The sequence below is a fragment of the Pleurodeles waltl genome, chromosome 6 (assembly GCF_031143425.1).
Source record: "Pleurodeles waltl isolate 20211129_DDA chromosome 6, aPleWal1.hap1.20221129, whole genome shotgun sequence".
Lineage (NCBI taxonomy): Eukaryota > Metazoa > Chordata > Amphibia > Caudata > Salamandridae > Pleurodeles > Pleurodeles waltl.
Window position 1 is genome coordinate 1436382457 of NC_090445.1, and position 27135 is coordinate 1436409591.

General features: G+C 43.6%; 1 protein-coding gene across 3 annotated transcripts in view; it reads left to right on the plus strand.

The window, feature by feature from the left end:
• The window catches only part of LOC138300926 (S-adenosylmethionine synthase), a 111813-nt gene that overhangs the window by 68844 nt on the left and 15834 nt on the right, over nucleotides 1-27135 (plus strand). For 2 of the 3 annotated variants that reach the window (XM_069240824.1, XM_069240825.1), the window contains exon 6: nucleotides 20891-21109. The exons of the other annotated variant lie outside the window; for it this stretch is intronic. In XM_069240824.1, the coding sequence (XP_069096925.1) occupies nucleotides 20891-21109 (219 nt within the window). The remainder of the gene's footprint in view (nucleotides 1-20890; nucleotides 21110-27135) is intronic. 3 annotated transcript variants of the gene reach the window in all.

The following is a 27135-nucleotide window of genomic DNA, read 5'->3' on the forward strand; positions in this document are numbered from 1 at the left end:
AAGCTGCTCGACACAGAGACAGCGGCACCGAAGCTGCTCGGCACAGAGATAGCGGCACCGAAGATGGTCGACACCGAGAGGGTGCGACACCGAAAAAGAGGAAAATCTCGTCGGAGCCGAAAATAACAAAAGGCACGGTTTCGGTGCCAAAACGCCCAGCAACCGAACCGAAAGCCAGTTCCTACTCAGAGGAACAATCACTGTCCTCCTAACTTCAAAAACACAGGTTTGAGGAGGAATTACAAACAACAGCTGTAGATCACATGCAAAAGCGGATCTTTATACAAAGTGGTACAGGGAAGATCAGCACCCTTCCCCCAATCAGAAGAAAAAGGAAACTAGATTTCCAACAACAAGAAACAACACCACAAGCAAAAGTGGTGAAGAAGGTAACTCCACCACCCTCTCCACCACCGGCACCTCCTATATCACCGGCACAGACTCCGTCACAATCACCAGCTCATACCACCATGAGCCAGGATGACCAGGACGCATGGGATCTCTATGACGCCCCAGTATCGGACAATAGCCCTGAGTCGTACCCCACTAAGCCCTCACCACCTGAGGACAGTACAGCGTATGCTCAGGTAGTGGCTAGGGCAGCAGAGTTTCATAACGTATCGCTGCATTCAGAGCCTATCGAGGATGACTTCCTTTTTAACACCCTGTCCTCCACCCATAGCAATTATCAAAGCCTTCCTATGCTCCCTGGAATGCTAAGGCACGCTAAACAAATCTTTAAGGAGCCAGTTAAAAGCAGAGCAATAACCCCAAGGGTGGAGAAGAAATACAAGGCACCACCCACAGACCCTGCTTTTATTACATCACAACTGACACCAGATTCAGTTGTCGTAGGAGCAGCTCGTAAAAGAGCCAACTCGCCCACATCAGGCGACGCACCACCTCCAGACAAGGAGAGCCGAAAGTTTGATGCAGCCGGGAAAAGGGTTGCAGTACAAGCTGCAAATCAGTGGCGCATCGCCAACTCGCAGGCACTCCTAGCGCGATATGACAGAGCCCATTGGGACGAGATGCAGCATCTCATCGAACACCTCCCAAAAGAATTCCAAAAACGGGCAAAACAAGTAGTTGAAGAGGGACAGAACATTTCCAACAACCAAATCCGTTCTTCTATGGATGCAGCAGATACAGCTGCAAGAACAATAAATACTGCTGTAACAATAAGGAGGCACGCATGGCTGCGCACATCCGGCTTCAAACCCGAGATACAGCAGGCAGTGCTTAATATGCCGTTCAATGAACAACAATTGTTTGGCCCAGAAGTGGACACTGCAATTGAAAAATTAAAGAAAGACACTGATACAGCTAAAGCCATGGGCGCACTCTATTCCCCGCAGGGCAGAGGCACATTTGGCACATTTTGTAAAACCACTTTCAGAGGAGGGTTTCGAGGTCAAACCACACAAGCCAGCACCTCACAAACAACACCGCCTACCTACCAGGGACAATACCAAAGGGGAGGCTTTCGAGGCCAATACAGAGGGAGCCAATTCCCAAGAAACCGGGGAAAATTTCAAGGTCCGAAAACCCCTCAAAACAAGCAGTGACTCACAGGTCACTCAACCCCTTCACACAACACCAGTGGGGGGAAGACTAAGCCAGTTCTACAAATCTTGGGAGGAAATAACAACAGACACTTGGGTCTTAGCAATTATCCAACATGGTTATTGCATAGAATTTCTCCAACTCCCTCCAAACGTCCCACCGAAAACACACAATGGTGGTCATTCTGACCCTGGCGGTCTTTGACCGCCAGGGCGGAGGACCGCGGGAGCACCGCCGACAGGCCGGCGGTGCTCCAATGGGGATTCCGACCGCGGCGGTAAAGCCGCGGTCGGACCGGCACCACTGGCGGGGTCCCGCCAGTGTACCGCCGCCCCATTGAATCCTCCGCGGCGGCGCAGCTTGCTGCACCGCCGCGGGGATTCCGACCCCCCCTACCGCCATCCAGATCCCGGTCGGCGGTAGGGGGGGTCGCGGGGCCCCTGGGGGCCCCTGCAGTGCCCATGCCACTGGCATGGGCATTGCAGGGGCCCCCGTAAGAGGGCCCCTACATGTATTTCACTGTCTGCTGCGCAGACAGTGAAATACGCGACGGGTGCAACTGCACCCGTCGCACAGCTTCCACTCCGCCGGCTCGATTCCGAGCCGGCTTCATCGTGGAAGCCTCTTTCCCGCTGGGCTGGCGGGCGGTCTGAAGGCGACCGCCCGCCAGCCCAGCGGGAAAGTCAGAATTACCGCCGCGGTCTTTCGACCGCGGAACGGTAATCTGACGGCGGGACTTTGGCGGGCGGCCTCCGCCGCCCGCCAAGGTCAGAATGAGGGCCAATATGTCAAAACAGCATTTAGACCTTCTAGGACTAGAAGTTCAGGCATTACTGCAAAAAGACGCAATAGAATTAGTACCAGGTCCACAAAAGAACACAGGAGTTTACTCACTGTACTTTCTAATACCCAAAAAAGACAAAACTCTAAGACCAATATTAGATCTCAGAACACTAAACACCTACATCAAATCAGACCACTTTCACATGGTGACATTACAAGACGTAATCCCACTGCTGAAACAGCAAGACTACATGGCAACATTAGATCTAAAGGATGCGTATTTCCATATACCGATACATCCCTCGCACAGGAAATACCTAAGGTTCGTATTCAAAGGAATACACTACCAATTCAAAGTGTTGCCATTCGGAATAACAACAGCGCCAAGAGTCTTTACAAAGTGTCTAGCAGTAGTAGCTGCACACATCAGAAGGCAGAAAATACACGTGTTCCCGTACCTAGACGATTGGCTAATCAAGACCAACTCGCTAACAAAGTGTTCACACCCCACAGATTATGTTATACAAACCCTTTACAAGCTGGGTTTCTCCATCAACTATGCAAAGTCACACCTTGTGCCGTGTCAAACACAGCAATACTTAGGAGCGACAATCAACACAACAAAAGGGATAGCCACTCCAAGTCCACAAAGGGTTCAAAATTTTCACAAGGTGATACAAGCCATGTATCCAAATCAAAAGATACATGCAAAAATGGTATTAAAACTCCTAGGCATGATGTCCTCATGCATAGCCATTGTCCCAAACGCAAGATTGCACATGCGGCCCTTACAACAGTGCCTAGCATCACAATGGTCACATGCACAGGGTCAACTTCTAGATCTGGTGTTGATAGACCGCCAAACATACATCTCGCTTCTATGGTGGAACAGTACAAATTTAAACAAAGGGCGGCCTTTCCAAGACCCAGTGCCACAATACGTGATAACAACAGATGCTTCCATGGCAGGGTGGGGAGCACACCTCAATCAACACAGCATCCAAGGACAATGGGACGTACATCAAAGAAAGTTTCATATAAATCACCTAGAACTGTTAGCAGTATTTCTAGCATTGAAAGCATTCCAACCCATGATATCCCACAAATACATTCTTGTCAAAACAGACAACATGACGACAATGTATTATTTAAACAAACAGGGGGGGACACACTCGACACAGTTGTGTCTCCTTACACAAAAAATATGGCATTGGGCAATTCACAACCACATTCGACTAGTAGCACAATTTATTCCAGGGATCCAGAACCAGCTAGCAGACAATCTCTCTCGGGATCACCAACAGGTCCACGAATGGGAAATTCACCCCCAAATCCTGAACAATTACTTCCAAATTTGGGGAACACCTCAAATAGATCTATTTGCAACAAAAGAAAACGCAAAATGCCAAAACTTCGCATCCAGGTACCCACACCGGCAATCCCAAGGCAATGCTCTATGGATGAATTGGTCAGGGATATTTGCGTACGCTTTTCCCCCTCTCCCTCTCCTTCCATATCTGGTAAACAGATTGAGTCAAACTCAAACTCATACTGATAGCACCAACATGGGCAAGACAACCTTGGTATACCACACTACTAGACCTGTCAGTAGTACCTCATGTCAAACTACCCAACAGGCCAGATCTGTTAACACAACACAAACAACAGATCAGGCATCCAAACCCTGCATCGCTGAATCTAGCAATTTGGCTCCTGAAATCCTAGAATTTGGACACTTGAACCTCACACAAGAATGTATGGAGGTCATAAAACAAGCTAGAAGGCCATCCACTAGACACTGCTATGCAAGTAAATGGAAAAGATTTGTTTGTTACTGCCATAATAATCAAGTCCAACCATTGCATGCATCTCCAAAAGATGTAGTAGCATATTTACTACATCTACAAAAAGCAAATCTAGCTTTTAATTCCATAAAAATACATCTCGCAGCAATATCTGCTTACCTGCAGATTACTCATTCAACTTCCCTATTCAGAATACCGGTCATTAAAGCGTTTATGGAGGGCCTAAAGAGAATAATACCACCAAGGACACCACCTGTTCCTTCATGGAACCTCAACATTGTCTTGACAAGGCTCATGGGTCCACCTTTCGAACCCATGCATTCTTGTGAAATGCAATACTTAACGTGGAAAGTTGCATTTCTCATTGCCATTACATCTCTAAGAAGAGTGAGTGAAATTCAGGCATTTACTATACAAGAACCATTTATTCAAATACACAAAAATAAGGTAGTTCTAAGAACCAACCCAAAATTCTTACCAAAGGTCATCTCACCGTTCCACTTAAATCAAACAGTAGAATTGCCAGTGTTCTTTCCACAGCCAGACTCAATAGCTGAAAGAGCACTACATACATTAGACATCAAAAGAGCACTAATGTACTACATTGACAGAACAAAACTAATTAGGAAAACAAAACAACTATTTATTGCATTTCAAAAACCTCATACAGGAAATCCAATATCAAAACAAGGTATAGCTAGATGGATAGTTAGGTGCATCCAAACCTGCTATCTTAAAGCAAAGAGACAGCTGCCTATTACACCAAAGGCACACTCAACCAGAAAGAAAGGTGCTACCATGGCCTTTCTAGGAAATATTCCAATGAACGAAATATGTAAGGCAGCAACATGGTCTACGCCTCACACATTTACTAAGCACTACTGTGTAGACGTGTTATCTGCACAACAAGCCACAGTAGGTCAAGCTGTACTAAGAACTTTATTTCAAACTACTTCCACTCCTACAGGCTGAACCACCGCTTTTTGGGGAGATAACTGCTTACTAGTCTATGCACAGCATGTGTATCTGCAGCTACACATGCCACAGAACGGAAAATGTCACTTACCCAGTGTACATCTGTTTGTGGCATTAGTCGCTGCAGATTCACATGCGCCCACCCGCCTCCCCGGGAGCCTGTAGCCGTTTGGAAGTAATCTTCAACATTTGTACATTTGTAAATATATTACTTTAACATTCATTTTGTACATACTTTGGGCCTGATTCCAACTTTGGAGGACGGTGTTAAACTGTCCCAAAAGCGACGGATATACCACCTACCGTATTACGAGTTCCATAGGATATAATGGACTCGTAATACGGTAGGTGGTATATCCGCCACTTTTGGGCCGGTTTAACACCGTCCTCCAAAGTTGGAATCAGGCCCTTAGTCATTCCATTGCATGGGCACTATTACTAACATACACAACTCCAACCTCACCCTCTGCGGGGAAAACAATCTAACATGGAGTCGACGCCCATGCGCAATGGAACCAAAGTAGGAGGAGTCCCTCGGTCTCGTGACTCGAAAAGACTTCTTCGAAGAAAAACAACTTGTAACACTCCGACCCAACACCAGACGGTGGACTATGCACAGCATGTGAATCTGCAGCGACTAATGCCACGAACAGATGTACACTGGGTAAGTGACATTTTCCATATATATATATATATATATATATATATATATATATATATATATATATATATATATATATAATGTTCGATGGCATGTGTAGCTGCAGATACACATGCTGTGCACATCCCGCCATCTGGTGTTGGGCTCGGAGTGTTACAAGTTGTTTTTCTTCGAAGAAGTCTTTTAGACACTGCTATGCAAATAAGTGGAAAAGATTTGTTTATTACTGCCATAATAATCAAATTCAACCCTTACACGCATCTGCCAAAGATATAGTAGGATACTTACTACAATTGCAAAAGTCAAAGCTAGCTTTCTCTTCAATAAAGATACATCTTACCGCAATTTCAGCTTACCTGCAAATTACGCACTCAACTTCATTATTTAGGATACCAGTCATAAAAGCATTTATGGAAGGCCTAAAGAGAATTATACCACCAAGAACATCACCAGTTCCTTCATTGAACCTCAACATTGTCTTAACACGACTCATGGGTCCACCTTTTGAGCCCATGCACTCTTGTGAAATGCAATACTTAACATGGAAAGTTGCATTTTTGATTGCCATCACATCTCTAAGAAGAGTGAGTGAAATTCAAGCATTTACCATACAAGAACCATTTATTCAAATACACAAGCATAAAGTAGTTCTACGGACAAATCCAAATTTTTTACCAAAAGTGATCTCACCGTTCCACTTGAATCAAACGGTAGAATTACCAGTGTTCTTCCCACAGCCAGATTCTGTAGCTGAAAGAGCACTGCATACATTAGACATCAAAAGAGCGCTAATGTACTACATTGACAGAACAAAACTAATTCGAAAAACAAAACAACTATTTATTGCTTTCCAAAAACCTCATACAGGGAATCCAATTTCTAAACAAGGCATTGCTAGATGGATAGTTAAGTGTATTCAAACCTGCTATCTTAAAGCAAAGAGAGAGCTGCCTATTACACCAAAGGCACACTCAACCAGAAAGAAAGGTGCTACCATGGCCTTTCTAGGAAATATTCCAATGAACGAAATATGTAAGGCAGCAACATGGTCTACGCCTCATACATTTACCAAACACTACTGTGTAGATGTGTTAACTGCACAACAAGCCACAGTAGGTCAAGCTGTACTACGAACACTATTTCAAACAACTTCAACTCCTACAGGCTGACCACCGCTTATAGGAGGAAAACTGCTTTGTAGTCTATGTATAGCATGTGTATTTGCAGCTACACATGCCATCGAACGGAAAATGTCACTTACCCATTGTACATCTGTTCGTGGCATGTTCCGCTGCAGATTCACATGCCCCCTCCCCAGGAGCCTGTAGCCATTTAAGTTACACTTGAATTTGTACATATGTATATATCTCTATTCCATTGCACGGGCATCTCTTTTCTTTACACTCTATCACTCCTACCTTACCCTCTGCGGGAAAACAATCTAAGATGGAGTCGATGCCCATGCGCAATGGAGCCGAAGAGGAGGAGTCACTCGATCCCGTGACTCGAAAAGACTTCCTCAAAGAAAAACAACTTGTAACACTCCGAGCCCAACACTAGGTGGCAGGACCTGTGCATAGCATGTGAATCTGCAGCGGAACATGCCACGAACAGATGTACACTGGATAAGTGACATTTTCCATATATACATGCTGTCCACTGTTCCTGCCATCTAGTGTTGGGCTCGGAGTGTTACATGTTGTTTTTCATCGAAGAAGTCTTTTCGAGTGACTCCTCCCTTTCGGCTCCGTAGCGCATGGGCGTCTAATCCATCTTAGATTGTTTTCTTTCCGCCATCGGGTTCAGACGTGTTCCTCTTCGCTCCGTATTTTGAATCAGGAAAGTTAGAAAAGAATCGAAAATTAGTCGGTATTGTTCTTGTTCGGTACCGGTTTAGTTTTAGCGTATCGGCACCGACATCAAGACCACTTCGGTTGCCCTTCGGGGCTTCCGCTCTTCATCAAAGCCTGGTCGGCCCGACCACACCCGTCGTCCAAGACTAATGGACCGGACCCCTTTCCGTTTCTGTCCTAAGTGTCACACCAAGTATCCTTATACAAACCAGCACCGGGTCTGTAACCCATGTTTGTCGCCCGAACACAGAGAGGATACTTGTGAAGCTTGCCAAGCGTTTCGATCCAAGAAGACCATAAGGGATCGATGTGCAAGACGACTACAAATGGCGTCTAAGCCGAAACAACATCTCGACGTCGAGGAGGAAGAGAGAATTTCCATCCAAGAAAACGGACTCGGATGAATCAGACGGTGATCGACTCTCGACGGCGCGGCAAACAGTGAGTACACCTGCCCCGTCCCACACCCAGTGTCACACCAAAAAACTCAAGACCACGGGGACGCCACCGCCAGCAGGCCATGGCTCAACCCACAGAAAAGAAGGTGACCAAATTACATCGTCACCGAAAAAGGCCAAAGATTTGCCGAAGACTTCCGACTCCAGTTTAGAATCCGGCACCGAAAAAAACTCGGCATCGAGTTATCGAGTCGGGCAAGCCTCGAAAAAGCTCATCGGAACCGAAAAAGACAATTTCATTGGGAATTTCGCTACCGAAAAAAACGGCTTCGGAGCCGAAACACTCTTCCTACACTGAGGAGCAAGGGCTTTCTATGCAGCTCAAAGAAAAGCACAGATTTCAGCAAGATCTGGATTTAGAACATGACCAAACACAACAAAGGTTAGAAATCCAGAAGGACACAGGGAAGATACAAACCACCCCTCCACTCAAATCGAAAAGAAAACTAGCTTTTCAAGAGACTGAGATGAAACCCAAAGCCAACGTGGTTAGAGGCAAGTCACCACCACCACAGTTCTCACCACAACCATCCCCACTGCAATCACCACACTTGTCACCAGTGGGTACACCGATGGCGCAGTCACCCACACATACTGGGATGACTCAAGATGATGCGGATCCCTGGGATCTATACGACCCACCTATATCGGACAACAGCCCATAGTGTTATCCAACCAAGCCTTCACCACCAGAGGACAGTACAGCATATAACCAAGTACTAGCCGGGGCAGCTACGTTCCACAATGTAACAATGCACTCTGAACCAGTGGAGGATGACTTCCTGTTAAACACTCTGGCATCCACGCATGCATCCTACCAATCTTTACCAATGCTACCGGGCATGCTCAAACACGAACAACAGGTCTTCCAAGAGCCTGTAAAAGGGAGGGCCATCACGCCAAGGGTCGAAAAGAAATATAAACCACCCCGTCAGACCAAGTGTTTATAACTCAACAGCTCCCTCCGGACTCAGTGGTTGTGGGGGGCTGCAAGAAAAAGGGCGAATTCACAATCATCAGGGGATGCCCCACCCTCTGATAAAGAGAGTTGAAAGTTCGACGCAGCGGGGAAAAGAGCGGCATCACAAGCAGCCAATCAATGGCGAATTGCAAACTCGCAAGCACTACTTGCACACTACGACAGGGCACACTGGGACGAAATGCAAGACATCATCCAGCATTTGCCCAAGGAACACCAAAAACGTGCCCAACAAGTGGTTGAAGAGGGACGGGCCATATCAAACAACCAAATTCGGTCTGCCCTAGACTCTGCAGATACAGCTGCACGGACTGTCAACACAGCAGTGACTATTCGAAGGCATGCATGGCTGCGAAGTTCTGGATTTAAACCAGAAATCCAACAAGCGGTACTAAATATACCGTTTAATCAACATCAGTTGTTTGGGCCAGAGGTGGATACCGCGATCGAGAAAATGAAAAAAAGACACTGACACGGCCAAAGCCATGGGCGCACTCTACTCCTCACAATACAGAGGCACATTTAGGAAACCACAGTTTAGAGATGGTTTCGACAACAGACATCTGAATCATCCACCTCCCAAACAAAACCCACCTACCAGTCGCAGTACCAAAGAGGGGGGTTTTGTGGTTCCTACAGAGGACAATTCCCAAGAGGGAAATTCCAGCCCTCCAAACCAAACCCTAGCAAACAGTGACTTCAATGTCACACTTCCCCAACACTTGTCACCAGTGGGGGGGAGGCTCACCAGTGGGGGGGAGGCTAACCAGTGGGGGGGAGGCTAACCAAATACTACCACAATTGGACACACATTACCACAGACACGTGGGTCCTAGCAATTAATATGGTTATTGCATAGAATTCACAACATTCCCTCCAGATGTTCCACCAAAACCGCACAGATTGTCTCCACAACACTTAGACCTATTACAAATAGAGGCCCAAGCACTGCTACAAAAACAAGCCATAGAGCTAGTACCCTATCACCAGAAGGGAACAGGCGTTTACTCCCTGTATTTCCTTATTCCAAAAAAGGACAAAACACTAAGGCCTATCTTAGATCTCAGAACACTGAATCTCTTCATCAAATCAGATCATTTCCACATGGTAACACTTCAGGACGTAGTTCCCTTACTAAAAAAAAAGGGGAATACATGACAACACTGGATCTCAAGGATGCGTATTTTCACATACCCATCCATCCATCCATCTCACAGGAAATACCTCAGGTTTGTAATACAAGGCAAACATTATCAATTCAAAGTGCTACCGTTCGGAATAACAACAGCCCCCAGAGTATTTACAAAATGCCTAGCCGTAGTAGCAGCTCATATAAGGAGACAGCACATGCACGTATTCCCATATTTAAACGATTGGCTAATAAAAGCCCACATTCAGCAACAATGTCTTCTTCACACACAATACGTGATAGAAACTCTACACAAACTAGGGTTCTCTATAAATTTCCAAAAATCACATCTACACCCATCCCAAATACAACAATACTTGGGAGCAACACTCAATACTCAAAAGGCGATTGCCACTCCAAGTCCACCAAGGGGACAGGCGTTCCGCAATATAATCCTAAACGTACAGGCAAACCAACACTACCAAGTGAGGTTTGTCATGAAACTTCTAGGCATGATGTCTTCATGCATAGCCATTGTCCGAAACGCAAGACTACACATGCGGCCCTTACAACAGTGCCTAGCAAGACAATGGACACAAGCACAGGGTCAACTTCAAGATCTAGTGTTGATAGACCACCAGACACACTTCTCGCTTCAATGGTGGAATCCTATCAATTTAAACAAAGGGCGGACATTCCAAGACCCAGTGCCTCAATACGTGATCACAACAGATGCTTCCATGATGGGGTGGGGAGCACACCTCAACCAGCACAGTATACAGGGACAATGGGACGTTCACCAAAAACAACTGCATATAAATCATCTAGAACTGTTGGCAGTGTTTCTAGCATTGAAAGCATTTCAACCACTAATAGCCCACAAACACATTCTTGTCAAAACAGACAACATGACAACAATGTACTACCTAAACAAACAAGGGGGGACACACTCATCACAAATGTGTCTCTTAGCACAAAAGATTTGGCATTGGGCAGTTCGCAATCACATTCGACTAATAGCACAATACATCCCAGGGATTCAAAACCAGTTGGCTGACAATCTCAGTCGAGCTTGCCAACAAACACACGAATGGGAAATTCATCCCCAGATCCCACAAACTTACTGTCTACGTTGGGGAACACCAGAAATAGACCTATTCGCAACAAAAGAAAATGCAAAATGGCAAGACTTCGCGTCCAGGTATCCACACCCTCAGTCCAGGGGCAATGCGTTATGGATGAGTTGGTCAGAGATATTTGCTTACGCTTTCCCCCCTCTCCCACTCCTTCCTTATCTGGTAAACAAATTGAGTCAAAACAGACTCAAACTAATACTAATAGCACCAACCTGGGCTCGCCAACCTTGGTACACAACACTGCTGGACCTGTCAGTAGTACCTCATATCAAACTACCAAACAGACCAGATCTGTTAACAAACAACAGATCAGACACCCAAATCCAGCATCGCTCAATCTAGCAATCTGGCTCCTGAAGTCTTAGAATTTGGACATTTAGACCTTACACAAGAATGTATGGAGGTCATTAAACAAGCTAGGAAACCTACTACAAGACATTGTTATGCAAACAAATGGAAAAGATTTGTTTATTACGGTCATAATAATTAAATTCAACCACTACATGCTTCCGCAAAAAACATTGTAAGCTACTTATTACTCTTACAAAAATCTAAACTAGCATTTTCTTCTATTAAAATACATCTCACAGCAATATCTGCCTATCTGCAGATTACACATTCAACATCACTTTTTTCAATCCCAGTCATCAAAGCATTTATGGAGGGATTAAAAAGAATCATACCCCCGAGAACACCACCAGTCCCCTCGTGAAACCTCAATATTGTGTTAACACGACTCATGGTGCCACCATTTGAACCCATGCACTCTTGTGAGATGCAATACTTAAATTGGAAAGTAGCCTTCCTGATAGCTATCACATCTCTTAGAAGAGTAAGTGAAATACAAGCATTTACTATACAAGAACCCTTTATACAAATACATAAACAGAAAGTGGTTCTCCGTACAAATCCCAAATTCTTACCAAAAGTTATATCACTGTTCAACCTAAACCAAACAGTGGAACTCCCAGTCTTTTTTCCACAACCAGACTCAGTAGTCGAAAGAGCCTTACATACGTTAGACATTAAAAGAGCACTAATGTATTACATAGCTAGAACAAAACAGTTTCGCAAAACAAAACAATTGTTTGTAGCCTTCCAAAAACCTCATGCAGGAAATCCAATATCCAAACAAGGCATTGCCAGATGGATAGTGAAATGTATTCAGACCTGCTATATCAAAGCAAAAAGAGATCTACCTATTACACCAAAGGTGCACTCCACTAGGAAAAAAGGCGCCACAATGGCTTTTCTAGGGAATATACCTATGACAGAAATCTGTAAGGCAGCCACATGGTCTACGCCTCATACATTCACAAAACATTACTGTGTAGATGTGTTAACAACACAACAAGCCACAGTAGGATAGGCTGTATTACGAACATTATTTCAGACAACTTCAACTCCTACAGGCTAAGCCACTGCTTTTTGGGGAGATTACTGCTTACTAGTCTATGCACAGCATGTGTATCTGCAGCTACACATGCCATTGAACGGAAAATATCACTTACCCAGGGTACATCTGTTTGTGGCATACGACGCTGCAGATTCACATGCGCCTCCCCGGGAGCCTGTAGCCGTTATAAGTTGGATGAAATTTGTAAATATATACTATTCTTATACACATTATGTACATACATACTCCATTACATGGGCACCTTTAGTATATACACAACTCCTACCTCACACTCTGCGGGGAAAACAATCTAAGATGGAGTCGATGCCCATGCACAGTGGAGCCAAAAGGGAGGAGTCCCTCGGTCTCGTGACTCGAAAAGACTTCTTCGAAGAAAAACAACTTGTAACACTCCGAGCCCAACACTAGATGGCAGGATAATGCACAGCATGTGAATCTGCAGTGCCTCATGCCACGAACAGATGTACACTGGGTAAGTGACATTTTCCATATATATATACTCTATTTTTCTCTTTCTCTCTCTCTCTCTCTCTCTCTCTCTCTCTCTCTCTCTCTCTCTCTCTCTCTCTCTCTCTCTCTCTCTCTCTCTCTCTCTCTCTCTCTCTCTCTCTCTCTCTCTCTCTCTCTCTCTCTCTCTCTCTCTCTCTCTATCTTCTCCCCCTCCCCCCCCCCCCCCCCCCCAGTGGCAATCACCACTGAGTAGTTATAGTTAGAATAGTTTTCACATTGGAAATGCCTTTATTTGCTTAAAACTCTGGCGCTGTTTGACAAATCTTCACAGAACTTTTCAAAAACGTGCTCTATTTTGCCTAGTTTGTGCAAGGAAAGATTTGGAATGATTTCTCAAGTGGGCGCCAAAAATAAGGGGTGGTTCCAAAACTGAATCACCACGCAATTTCCATTACACCAAATGAGGCAGAAAGCTAGATCATTGTCCAAAAAACTTGCTTTTTGCTATTTGGTTTAAATCCGTTCTGTTGTTTTTCAGAAATTAATGCTCAAACAAAATTTATAAATATCAGGACAGTTGGTGTCCATGTATGGTCTGACTGGCCAAATTAAAGAGGACAAGTTCATTTCTGACATCCTGAACAATATGTTTTGGAAGTCATTACAAGACTCGGGGACTTGGCCCCTGTATTCTGACAATGATATTTTTATTTTTATGTAAGGGGTTAGGGTTAGCACATCCACACCCCAAAGGGCATTGGCTGGCCAAAACATTGATAACATTTGTGGCAGTTGTTATATGACTCTGAGAAATAGTCCCTGTTGAAATACATTGAGTGAATAGCAGATTTGAGTGTCAAAAAAGGAACACATTCAAAGGGTGAGAAAATATGTTAATTACAACATAAATAATTTATTGGTGGTACTATAGTCATGTTGTGAATTGTGGTGCACTCTGAAGTGATTTTACCCTGTGAAAAATGCTGACCTTATGCTGGGATTTCATGATCCACATTTAAGAGAAAACAATTTCACTCCTGCTTTTTTCATATGGAAGGTGCTCCAGAAGCTAAAATGAGAGCATATTTTCTGTAAATTCACACGATCTTTCTCAGGTATGTGAGAATAAAGCCTGACATTCTGAGTTAAACGTGTACGTCATCCAGCATTAGCTGCCTCTGTTGATTTCCCCTGTGTTGTACTGCACCCTCCCAGAGTGTTCTAAAGAACCTCCAGAGAGCTAACAGTCTTATTTATGATAAGTGTGGCAGCCCCAAAAGCTATCTTGATTGAATCAGAAAGATAAAACTTGAAACATCTCCTTTGGAAAGGAAGAAAATGTGGGGGTTCATTTTGTCATAGAAATTATGCTTAGTGCTATAGAAAGCAAAATTAGGACACATTTTAAATGAGTTTTCAAATATCATCTGTGTACTTCAATAAAACATTATGACACGGAGATGGAAACATGCACTTTCAACACCTGCAGCAGACTGCCAGTTAACTCCGTGGTGATCAACTGCAGCTTCACCACAGTGTTCTAATGAGCAACTAGAATACTAGCATTCTGAAATGTTAGCATTCCCTGAAAATAGCTAGTATTTTAAAAGCGCTTTGATGCTTTTTGAGAACGTGTCCTCCCTTTTTTTTTTTTTTTTGTTTTTTTTTTTTTTTTAGTGCACTAACAATAATTTAAATGGGGAAAAAGACTGCCTCATTTTTATATTTTCTAGAGGAAATGCTTAGGTTTTACAGTTTTGATTCCATCAAGATGACTTAAAGTGCTCCATACTTTTGTAAAGTAAAAAAAAAAAAGAGCAAACTAGTTGTCCATTAGATCACTGTGGTGTGCAGGGGCACAGATTCGGACAATTGAGAGGAGGAACGGAGAAAGCAAGTTGTCTATTTTGGCAGACGCAAGGGCCAGGGGCAGCACAGTGGACCATACAGGGCAGGACAGACTATGGAGGGGCAGCAAACCAACCGTGCAGGATAGATGATAGAGGCTGTGGCAACACAATGAACCATTGAGAGCAGGAGGGGAAGGCTTTGACAGTACCACCATACATGCCAACAGACCTGGCCCAGGTGGGAGACTCCTGCTTTTTTTTTTAATTTTTTTTTAAAGGCCAAAAGGGTTTTATTTTAGCTGTCTCCTATCTAAAATCTGCTCTTTTTTTACTGTAAGCCAATGGGGGAATATCATTCCCACCCCACTCCTCGATTTTATTATTGAATTATTTATAAATTTCCCTCCTCCCAAGTTCCAATTGTTGACATTTATGGTACAATGGACCATGCAGGGCAGGAGTTATGCGGTAGGAACATTATCTTGGACAATAGTTGGCCGGAGGAAGGTGTCAAACTGACCTTATAGGGCAGGTAGCAAGTGTAGCAGCACAATGCATCACAAAGAGCAAGCTGGAGGGCAGTGCAGCACAACGGACCATTAAAACCAACAGAGGGGACAGGGGTATGCACACTGACAACAGAGCTTGGGGTGGGGGGGGGAGTAGGTGAGGGCAGCAAACTGACCGTACAGGATAGGCAGGAAGGCCAGTTGCAGCACAATGAACCATGAATGGCAGGGACATGCCAGCAACTTGTTGAAGGCAGGCGGGAGGGGATAGAGGTATGGACTCAGACAATGGAGAGCCGGAGGAGGCCGGGGCAACATGCGGGGCAAGCAGAAGGGGCAGTGTCAGCACAACAGACAATTCATGGCAGGGGGAATATGGAGTGGCAGCACAGTGGATCACGGAGAGCTGGAGGGAGAGACCGTGACAACACAATGGACCATGGAGGCCAGGAGGTAGGGGGGTTAGGGACACGGACGGAGACAACAGAGGGCTAGGGAGGGGACAGCAAGCTGACCACACGGGGCAGGTGCGACGGCCAGTGTCCACATAAAGGGACACACAGGGAAGGCAGGAGGAGCAGTAGCAGAACAACTGATCATGTAGGACAGGACGGAGGGTTCTTGGGTCCGCACATGGACAACGGAGGACAGGCTTAGGGTCAGCAGTCTGACCATGCTGGGCAGGTTGGGGGGCATTGGCAGCTCAGTGGAACATGGTGGGCAAAATGGAGATGGCAGGGGCATGCACACGGATGTCGGAGGACAGGGGGAATCAGGGTAGAAAGGCAGCTCATTAACCACAGAGCCTATGCAGGAGGTCAGTGACAGGGGCATGGACTCGGGCAATGGAAGCAGGAGGAGTACACCGAAACAGCAAGCTAACCATGGAGGGCAGTGACAGAATGACGACCACACAAGGCTGAAGTGAGGGGCAGATGCATCGTCTTGGACAGGTGAGGGAAGGAGGTGGGGGCCAGCAAGTTTGGGCAGGACAGCCCAGTGGACAGTGCAAGGTCAGGTCCTCTTTACAACACCATGTCCCACCATCTTATTTTACAGTAAAAAAAAAAAAACCTCCGAAATGAATTGAAAAAAATAAAAATTAAGTTAAGCTGACATAGTTAGACATTGTAAGAATAACTAACTTTGCTTTGAAGAAAACATAAAAAAACCTTAGAAGTCCACTAAAAAACTAAGATTTTATGGAGTTATAGCTGGTTGAAAATGTCACTTAAAACCAATAATTTAAAACTAACAAAACCAGTGAAATTCCCTTTAACCTTTGTGGAGTTTTTTTCAGTTAAAATATATTATGTGTATATGTAACAGAATGAGGCAGAGTACATGTTATGGTGCATTGCGATTTTAAAGAAGGTACCTTAAAAGTGAAATCCCTGCAAAGAAAATCATCTTTCTTGTTTTGTAACTTTTCAAGCCCTACATTAAATGGCAGGAGTGTGCACAGCATGTGAATCTACACCACTGCTGGCTTCAACTGACTGTTACAGGTTGGTGTAGTAACTTTTACACAGTTTATCAGCAACTCAAGCTTTCTGCCCTTGAACTATTTCTTTGACTACGCTGGTAAATTTGCTTTACCTCCAATGTTTTACCTTCATATACAATGATAGTAACTTCATTTAAAATATTATTAATTCTTAATGTAGTTTTGATGGCTCTTAAAGTTTCATGAAAATGTGATCATGTTGGTCCTTTGGAAAGTCTAGAGCCATAGAATGTTCAATGTAAAAAAAAAGCGCACTCTAACAAATCTCAGTTTACGTATACTGAAAAATATTTTATAAAATGAAGTTTCTTAAAGTATGTCAAGTACCTTGATGGTAACGTACATCATCTATGTCCTTTCAACACCCCAAAAGAAATTAAGTGGAGATGTCAAACACTTTTGAACACATTCAGTGGTTCAAATCTATTTCATTATTTTTTCACAAGAGAAAACCAAACATTACAAACCTGCCTTCGCCTACATCCATAGGCAGGTGGGGGAAAAGAGCCGTGTAAAATGGAGATGAGGGGGCAGGTTCCTGTGGCAAAGGAGATGTGTAAAATGGGGTCACGGGGAAGGGAAGGAAAGTGGAACATTGGGAAACACATGGGGGGAGGTATTCGACATCACTTGAAACCCTGGATTACAATGCAGTCCCTGCTGCGGGTACAGCATGCACATCAAAAAGCAGTAGTAAGTCTTTCAGAGAGCACAATCCGCCTGAGTGAGACGTAGCACTTGCAGATATCTTGGGCATGAGAGTTCTCAAAACTCTTGGGAAAGGAAGTGTATGCATGGTCCCCATGTGTTGTCAAACCGGGGCAGCTTATTTTCAATCACGGCAGTTAACTTTTCCATACCTAGTTGGCTCCAGTGCTTGTACAGCCATTCCAGTTTTGTCGGTACAGTGTCTGTGCCACATTTAGCCAGAATGACTTGCTTAGCTGCACTTAGGGCAAGGGTGTCAGGTCGGCCTCTTGACGAGCCCAAGGGGTTTGTTGGTGCATTTGGTAGACACAAGAGTATGCAGCAGGGGAATTGTGGTAGGTCCATGTCATGCATCTGATTTTATATTCGTTTAGACCTCATCCCAAACGTTTTTCAGTTCGGGGCAGTAACCGAGGTTGTGTGCTGATGTTCCAGAGTCTACAGTGTCGTCAACAGATGTCTGTCCCTCCTAGTTTCTACTTGACCAGTCTAGCAGGCATGTAGTGCCAATAGTGCACAACATTTAATAATAGTTCTTTGCCACTGGCACTACAAGCTGACATATGCACCCGGTGCAGAATGTTTGCCCATTCTTTGGGTTGAAGAGACTGCCACATTCCAGCTCCCATTGTCTCTTTGCCGAGGACACAGCCTTATGTAGTGGTGTGTTAAGTAATGCATATATGTTGGGTTAAATGCTCAGATCCATATCCAGAGTGAGAAGCCACTTCTCAAAGTGTGAGTGGGTGACTAGCATGTGGTTGCACATGAGATTGCATAATCCAGTGTCCTATAGCAAGATACTGCCAAGCCAGCAGGCACTCGAACGAAGGCCATAACCTGATTGGAGCTGAGTAAAATCCAAAATTCCATCGTGGTCAAAAGAATCCCCGATTCTTTTACAGCTGGCAACTTGCCATTGCAGGAACGACGTGTCCTGCATGGCAACTGGGAAATTGGGGGTTCCTAAAATAAGCGTGTCTGGCGATATGCGTGTAGGTAAGGATTTAATACGTTTCACTCTGTCCCATGTGCTTTCTGTCACCCGGAGTACTGGGGAGATATAGACCCTGATTGGCCTGTGTGTTTTATGGAGCCATGGTGTCTTCCAAATGTGGACCCTGGCTATTGCCTGGTCAATAAAACTCCAGTGTTTCTCAGTCTTGGTCCATGACCACTCTACCTTGTAGCAAAGTTATGCAGCCTAGTAGTAGTGTGTTAAGTGTGGAACCCCCAGGCCACCCTCTGTCATGGGCCAGAAGTCTTGCTTCCTCACCATACAGGCCTTTTTCCCTCACCAAATAGAAGTTTCGATTATATTCTGCATCTTTTCTAGGATGTGTGTGAGGGGTGAGGGGGGTTGGAATCGTAGCGTTTGCATCAGAGTATTTTGGGAAGGAGGGTCGTTTTTACCGTAGCCCATCGCCCCAGCCAGGAGAGGGTACCTCTTGTCCAGGACTGTTTTGAACACATTTTTAAATAGTGTAGTTGTTTGTGCTACATCTTGAACTAGGATTCATATGCCTTGGACAATTGTTGTGCAATTATAGATGTATTCAAGGCAACCTAGAAAAGTGTTAGATCACAATATTGAAGCTAGATGACTGATGAGCGGTATGGGACCTTTGGATAGAACCATTAATTAGGTTGGTAGGTGGTGGCTAGTTTTATCCTGCACTTGATTGTGTCACATATTGTAGGTGGCACCTGTAAGAGTTGTTAGTCAGCCATTTGGGACTTTTTAGGTGGGCTATAGTGTTCTTTCACCAATGTAACAAAAGGCATTTTTGTGGATCTGATTTTTTTTGTAATCAGTTGAAAACCCTCTGGCTTGGTGGGATCTAAATATTGTTTTTCTCCATTTTGGCAAAATCTGCAACTTTGTAGGAATTTCACTTTGGAGGCATTAAAGTGACATTTAACTCAGCCTATCTTGCACTATAGGTAATATTTCAAGAAAACAAAGTATAGTTTTGCTATACGTAAAAATCATTCATGCTTAAAGCCCTTTCTTATTGCTAGATCAATCTGCGCACTTTTTTTTCCTCAAGCTCCAGGGGGCGTAGGAAATGCTTCATAATTATAAAGTAAACTTTACTCCTGTGATAATGAATCAGTTGTGTCAGTAAATTGTAGAGGTGTTTCTGAGCTCTGCATTAGAGATCACTAGGTCATTCCACTTTTAGAGGGGATGTTGAGGAGTAATGGCTGTAGTACTCAAATTAGTTTGCTTGAGAGAATGGACTTAGTTCTTTAAAGACATCTTGAGGAAATTGGCCAGAAAGAGTAAGGAAGAACCGACATTGTAAGACAGACCATGTGAAACATGAATACCCAGCCAGGAGTAAGCTCATGCGTTTTATCCATTTAGGAAGCATCGGCTGAAGGAATGACTTGGCATCTGCTATTTATGGTTTCTGCTGCCATTCAAGTCGGTGAATGAGATAACTGGTTTGTGAGAGATTAAAAGCCTTGTTGATGATGTCATCAATTCTAATGGGAATAGCTGCATCTAGTGGCGCCATATGAGAGCAAAATGAGAGATGGTGCGGGTCTATGGGGAACACAATTGTACCGAAGATGCTTACTACAGAATTAACTGTGAATTTCAGAAATGCCGAAATTAAATTACATCAGTCCTGGAGAAGCTGCCTGCAAATATGGTTCTTTTCTGTTTTTATATGAAATGTATCATTTATATTTTTATTATAGAGAGTTTGATTGAAGCCATATCTATTTTTCCAAGTTGGAACTTAGTTTTTGCCCTATTGTGAAGGATGGGGTTTGAATGTAAGCAATGTATGGTCGAATGATATGATTAACATGAAAAATTGACAATCATCAAGGCGAGCCTCTGTGATTTGGTCTAAACAACTCTGTCCCTTTGATCTGAGGGGTACTGTTGTTTTTTTTTTTTTTCTTTTTCTCAGAAGGAAACTTTCTGACCATAAGCCTACCGCAGGAGCTAAAATGCACTTCTATTCTGGCTTCCAACCAGTTAAATATGTGATGTTCTTTGCATTTGCAAATTCTCAGGTAAACTCATTGCAGTTAATAGTAATAGTCCTAAGTGAGGTTGACTGATTTATTTGTTTACCTACTAGGTCACTGTCCAGTATATTCAGGACGATGGAGCTATGATCCCGGTTCGGGTGCACACCATTGTGATTTCAGTTCAACATGATGAGACAATCACACTGGATGAAATGCGACAAGCCCTGAAAGAGCAAGTCATCAAATATGTGGTGCCTACAAAATATCTAGATGATAAGACGATTTACCATCTTCAACCCAGTGGGCGTTTTGTCATTGGAGGACCACAGGTCAGATATCAGTTGAAACTGATGGAGTGCTGGTGAGCTGTGCATTTCCATGGCATGGTGTCGTGCAGGGCCGGCATTAGAGCTGGGTCCGCCCTGTACAACTGTGTTTGTTTGGCACCCTCCCGAATTACCACCTACGCCACAGATTCTCTCACTACCCCCCTTTAACAGTGCCCCTCAAGTCTCCATAACCACTCTTCCGTAGATGCATTTGGTTTTTTGCCACCCCACTCATTCCAGTGTACGGTATCCGAGCACTTTACACCTCACACACATTACATAGAGACAATCGATCAAAAGTATGTAAATCAGTGTATAAGAAACATTACATAAAACAGAGCACTACAAGATGTACGAGACTCATGTCATCCATACTGGTAGGCCGTATAGTTTAAGAGTGCTGAGTCTGGAGAAGCACAAACTCCGAATTTAAAATGTAACACTATTGTTGGGGGTTCTCTTTCATAATGAGAATTTATTTATACCCAAATGAACCATTTTTTCTCAATTAAGATAATGAAAGAATGGGGGAAAACATAACACTCTAATCTATATCTTGCAGTATGCATGCAGTTCTTTGACAGTTAATAGATTACTGTTCTATATTAGGATTTTAATTTATAAACTAAGTAACAAAAGGACCTCTCTGACAAAAGCAGTAACACTCTGACCTATTTGCGTTAAATGCACTTTGTGATCTGCCTGGTACATGTTCTTTGCAGCAGACGTATTAACTCCCTGGGCTACCTTAAAACTTCCACTAGAAAAAACTCAGAACTCTCTCCAAGTAGAACAATAAATACCTGGGTATTTTTGTCATTTTTATTGTTGCCTGAAAATTGGTTGAGGCGAGGAATGCTGCTGTAGGGTCTTTCAAAACTAAAATATGCTTGCAAACACGGCACCCCTCTCACAGTTAGCACCCGGTGTGGTGGCACTGTTCGCACCGCCCTAGAGCCAGCCCTGTTGTCGCGCTGTAGAGTGGATGTGCTTTGATGACAGTGATGTTCTTGTGGACTGCGCATTCCCTTGGTAGGTTCAATACATTTTAGAATTGTTACAGCAGCACTGGCAATGTGCTATACATCCACATGAGGTTGGTCATATTTGTATGATTGTACGAGTATTGTAAATTAGCCAGTGTGTTTTGCTTTTGCCCAGAAAGGGATTAGAGGGTATTTAAAGAAAAGCTGTCTATTTACTAACGTTTGGACTGTGGAGGGTGAAGTCTGGAGAGGTAGAAAGAGAGGAAAAATAGTGAGGGGGGAAAGAATGAAAAAGACTGGATGTTCCCAATGTACATGGTAAGCCCTTTTGTTACCTTTTCTCTTAGTGTACTTTATCCTTTTTGAGACACTGCATGTACCTTTTCAAGAGTAGCATCTTTCCACCAGAAAGTGAATTGTACTTCAGAACAGAACAAAACCTAAAGCATCTTGGTGCTCAATACACAAGCTTGGCACAGACCCCAACCAGCAACATCCTTCTCGAAACTAACACAATAGAAAGATCTGCATAGCCTTTAGAAAGGCCACCTACGAATTCCTGGCCTTGATCTGAAGCAGGAGGTTTCCCCAGAACTGTCGTCCCAAATATGACAGAGCTGTGCCACCCATTTTTGCTTTCTTAACTATGGGTACAACAAAACGTTTTGAGTTGAAACCTAGATATCAGAGGTGTAGAATATTGTTTGAATCTTTTGCTAGAGGTGTTATTTCAGTGCCCCATAATACCCTAAACAGCAGGGATATTTGACAGGAAGCCAGTGCAGTTGCTTTTTTAGTTGGGAAACAGTCTACAATTTCCATAGTGCGAATAATGCTATGACTGAAAGATTTTGAATCTGCTGTAAAGGGTTCAAACAAGATTCTGGAAGACCCAGATTTAGTATATTACAATAGTCAGTTTTGCATAAAATACACACCAACACTATTTGCTTAGGCTTATTTAGGTAAGACTCATTAACAGATATCTACGTGCACACCATTTTCTTTTTCTTTTTTTTTTTTTAAACCTTGGACACCAGGACAGGAATTAACCTCATGCAGTTGGGCCATAGGGAGTCCTCCCATCTGATCTAACTGCTTCCCATTTCCAGCAGTTCCTTTTTATTAGTGTTAAGTTGAGGAAAGGTATAGACCATCCAGGATTATACTACACTGGGGCATGCTGCTAGATTACACATGTAGGTGCATTTTGATCCAGTCTCTCAATCAGTTGTGTGGTATTTGCTTATAACAGTACCATTCAACCAAAGGATTTTACAAGTTCCAAGAACAGTTGAATGTTTATATTAAATGAAGTGGATGACGATGGGTGACCCTTTTGGCTATCCTTATGAATCTTCCTACAACATTTTAACGTCCCTGGGTCAGATCACATTTTCAAGAAAGGAGATACACCAACGAAGTACGGCTCCTTTTGTTCCTAGGCTCCTGTGGTGCTCAGTCATGAAATTATGATCCATGGTGTCAAATGCTGCAGACAGATTTGACAGGATCAGTGCAGCATTATCACACTCATTGACAGTTGGGCACAGCTCATTCAGTGTAAGTCACATCTGATTCCATTCCTCTGCCAGCCCTGAAGCCTAGTTTCCATTCATCTCGACAATCTTCTAGACACTTCTCAGCCTCATTAATTCTGTTTTTTTCTGTGAATTTACTAATGGCTGGTAGCAAGGTGATGGGTCTATATTTCTCTCATGTACAACTATCTATGGTAATTTTCTTTAAAAGATGCCCTACCACTCCTTTCTTCCAGTCGAGTGGAAGTGTGCCTCTACTTAAAAACAAGTGAGCCATTAATGTCACTTGAGGAGCAAAGACCAATGCGCATGTATGTAAAAGGGAAATAGGAATTGCATCACCTGAAGACCATGTCTTGATTTACAGCATGATTTTCCTTATCTCCTACCTTGTTAAAAGGAGGCCTACTTCGTGGTTGTGTTTGCCATCTGATCTAGGTTGTCAGAAGTGGCCAGAGCTTTCCTATCCAGATTCATTTGATCAGACGTCTTCTGAATATTTACAAACTAGTATGGTGCCAGTTTATTACAGCACTCCTTGGGGGGTGAGCTATATACTTGAGATGCAGTCTGGTTGCATGAAAGACTTAACTGTTCTATATACCACCCCTTGATATATTGCAGCAATTTAAGTAGTCAAATAATTTGATTTTTCTCCCATTATATTATTTGTATACATTCTTAATTGTCCTATTATTGATGGATAGATCCTTTCCATTGTAGTTAACTCTCTATTTCCTTGTCGGATTCCTAAGCAGAATTTTCTCTTATTGCAAAGCATCTAAATAAGCCACATAATGTTTACTCCGATAAATATTACCCTGCATTGTTTGGAGCTAGTCATTAATTATGACATTAGCCTGAGTGTCAGACTGGCAGGTCAGTACTTCTTTTAACAAAGTGGCTATTTTTACTGTGAGTTGCTTTCCATCAAACGTCTTCCAAGTTTGTGTCAGTTTGATTACGGGTGTCTGGCAAAGGGATTTCTATGCATCCTATAATATAAACAGTGTAATTAAATTATGATCAGTCGACATAAAGGCCAGTTAGGTTTCTGTCTTGATTATGCCTCTGTGGCTCAAATGTGATCGAGGGTTTGCCCCTTTACATGTATGGCTTTCTAAAAAATACTGTATCGGAGTACAGGTCCCAATTGTGTCCACAATCTGTTGGGCTTTGGTTATACTTATATCATCCGTATTCAGATTTAAATCTTTTAACACCATACAGTTTTGCCTGCTCATTACTGAAGTCTGAAACATATTGTACACCTTTTTCCATGGCTGATCAGATCTATTTTGGGTGGGCATTATAAAAGCAGAAAATCATGGTCTGTTCCACAAGTAACGAGCTCCTACATTCCAATGCTTCAAAAATCTAATTTGTCACTTTTTCCTTGATAGAACAATCCCAGCCCCCTTCTTTACACCCTGCATGATTAATATGGATAATTTTACATCATTCTTGTATTGCTTGGACAGTTCTTGGCCCGATACATTCGATAACCAACTTTCTGTTATGCATAGGGAGCTCATTTCCTTAATCAAGCCATATATCTGTGCTGAGTGGGCTGGTAGAGATCGGATTTTAAATATACCAGCTTGTTAAAACACCCATTTTTCATCCTCCTGGGCATGGTTTGCCAGACAAAACTGCTCCTGTGGTAAACACCTAACTCCTCAATAGTTTCTAGGAATCTCACATTTATTTATTTTTTACCCGCACGGCTTGTTACTTAAACGGCGAGTAGGCTCTCTTTCCGTTTTTGAGACTATAGGGAGTGAGGTACCTTTTCGCCTGACTGAATTGCCTTCAGTGTGGACCTGCAGTATGTGTCATTTGATGAGCATCTGCGGTCCTGCACATACCCAGAAGTGTCTGGGAAAACTGAAGCACCAACCCCTAAAGATGGCGTCCTCTATTGTACAGTGCTGGTAATGGAAAGCTGGTAATGCTCATACACCAAATGGTGACGGCAAACTCAAGAGTTTACAAAGGGATACCTGCTGGGATCCTGTCCCTATAGTGCCGAAACATAAACTTTACCCCCAGTTTCGCATAAGTACAAATAAAACTGCAATAGCATTAAAACAAACAAAACAAAACACTGTAATCTGCCAGTAAAATCACTGTTGAACAAATCTCTTGTTAAAACAGGCACTGCTATATTAGCTGCTAAAATTAGCCATTGTTGGAAAATTGGTTATTTATAAGTACCTCCACTTAGCAATAGGCCACTAACCCCCACTTAGGTCCAGTTAAGTCTCAGAAAATTAAAACTAGCTCAACCATTGGTAGCTTGGCAACGAGCGACAAGGCTTAACTTAGGAGACAAAGCATTCAAATATCACAAAACAGTGATCAAATAAAACACAGAAAACAGTTTAAAAATCCAAAACCAATATATAAAAATAGGAAATATTTTTAGCTCTACAATGACGCCAAAACGGATAAAATTGGATAAAAGGAACCAGGGATATGATTTTTTAAAAAGAACTAATGCTTTTTAGCGCTTAGAAACAAATAGCGCCAATCTGGTCAAACCTCGACCGGGGCAAAGTCAAAGTTTAAGCCCACGGGAGGCCTTGGTCAAAAGTTTACCTTAGGACTTAGTTGTTTTTCTGGATATTTTCTTCCACGGGACCAAGTCACCAGTCCAATCCAACCTCCTGGAACTCTTCTTTGGATACGCGTCGCGGGAGCCCTCGGTGCAGATTTTTACCTTCGGACTTGGTCGTTTTTTTAGATGAAAATCCTTCGACCGGGGCAAACCTGAATCTTGATCCGACGCCCTTCGAGCCCTCTTCGGATACACTGCCTGGGAGGTCCCAGTTAACTTTCTACGTTCGGACTTGGTCATTTTTTGGAGATTTTCTTCACCAAGACGAACCTGAAAGTGAGGCCGGGTTGCGGTTGAGGCAAGCCGGCTGTAGTTGTTGCGGCAGGTCAGCCCCTTTATGGAGCTTTTTTCAAAAATCCTCCAAACTTCTGGATCTTCTCCCAGATGTTCTTTTAAGGTCCACAGCTCACCCCATGGTTCCAGAAGCTCTGAGATGCTCCTTGAGGGTGCGGACTACAACTCCCAGATGCACCTGGCGCAAACCCCAATTTGGTCCCTGGACAGTGGTCAGCTAGTTCTTCAGGAGTTGGTGCAGGGGACTCTGATTAGCAATTTTTCACCTGCAGCAAACAGGGAGTCACTCCTTGAACCAGTTGAAGCCAGGCAAAGTCATCCTTGTGGTGAAGCCCAAGTGTGCAGCTGGTGCAGTCCTCCAGAGTGCAGCGTCCAGGTGCAGGTCAGGGGTCCAGCAGGGCAGTCCTTCTTCTCCTGTAGTTCTTCCTTGTAGTGATCTGAGTTGTGGGTGCAGGTCTGCCATTTTTATCCTTGCTCCTAGGTGAAAAACAGGGGGGTCCTGGTTCTCCAGTCAGGTGCAGGGTCCTTCTCCCCTGTGATGACCACTTCCTGGAAAGTGTGGCAAAAATTAATCCCAGGGAGCAA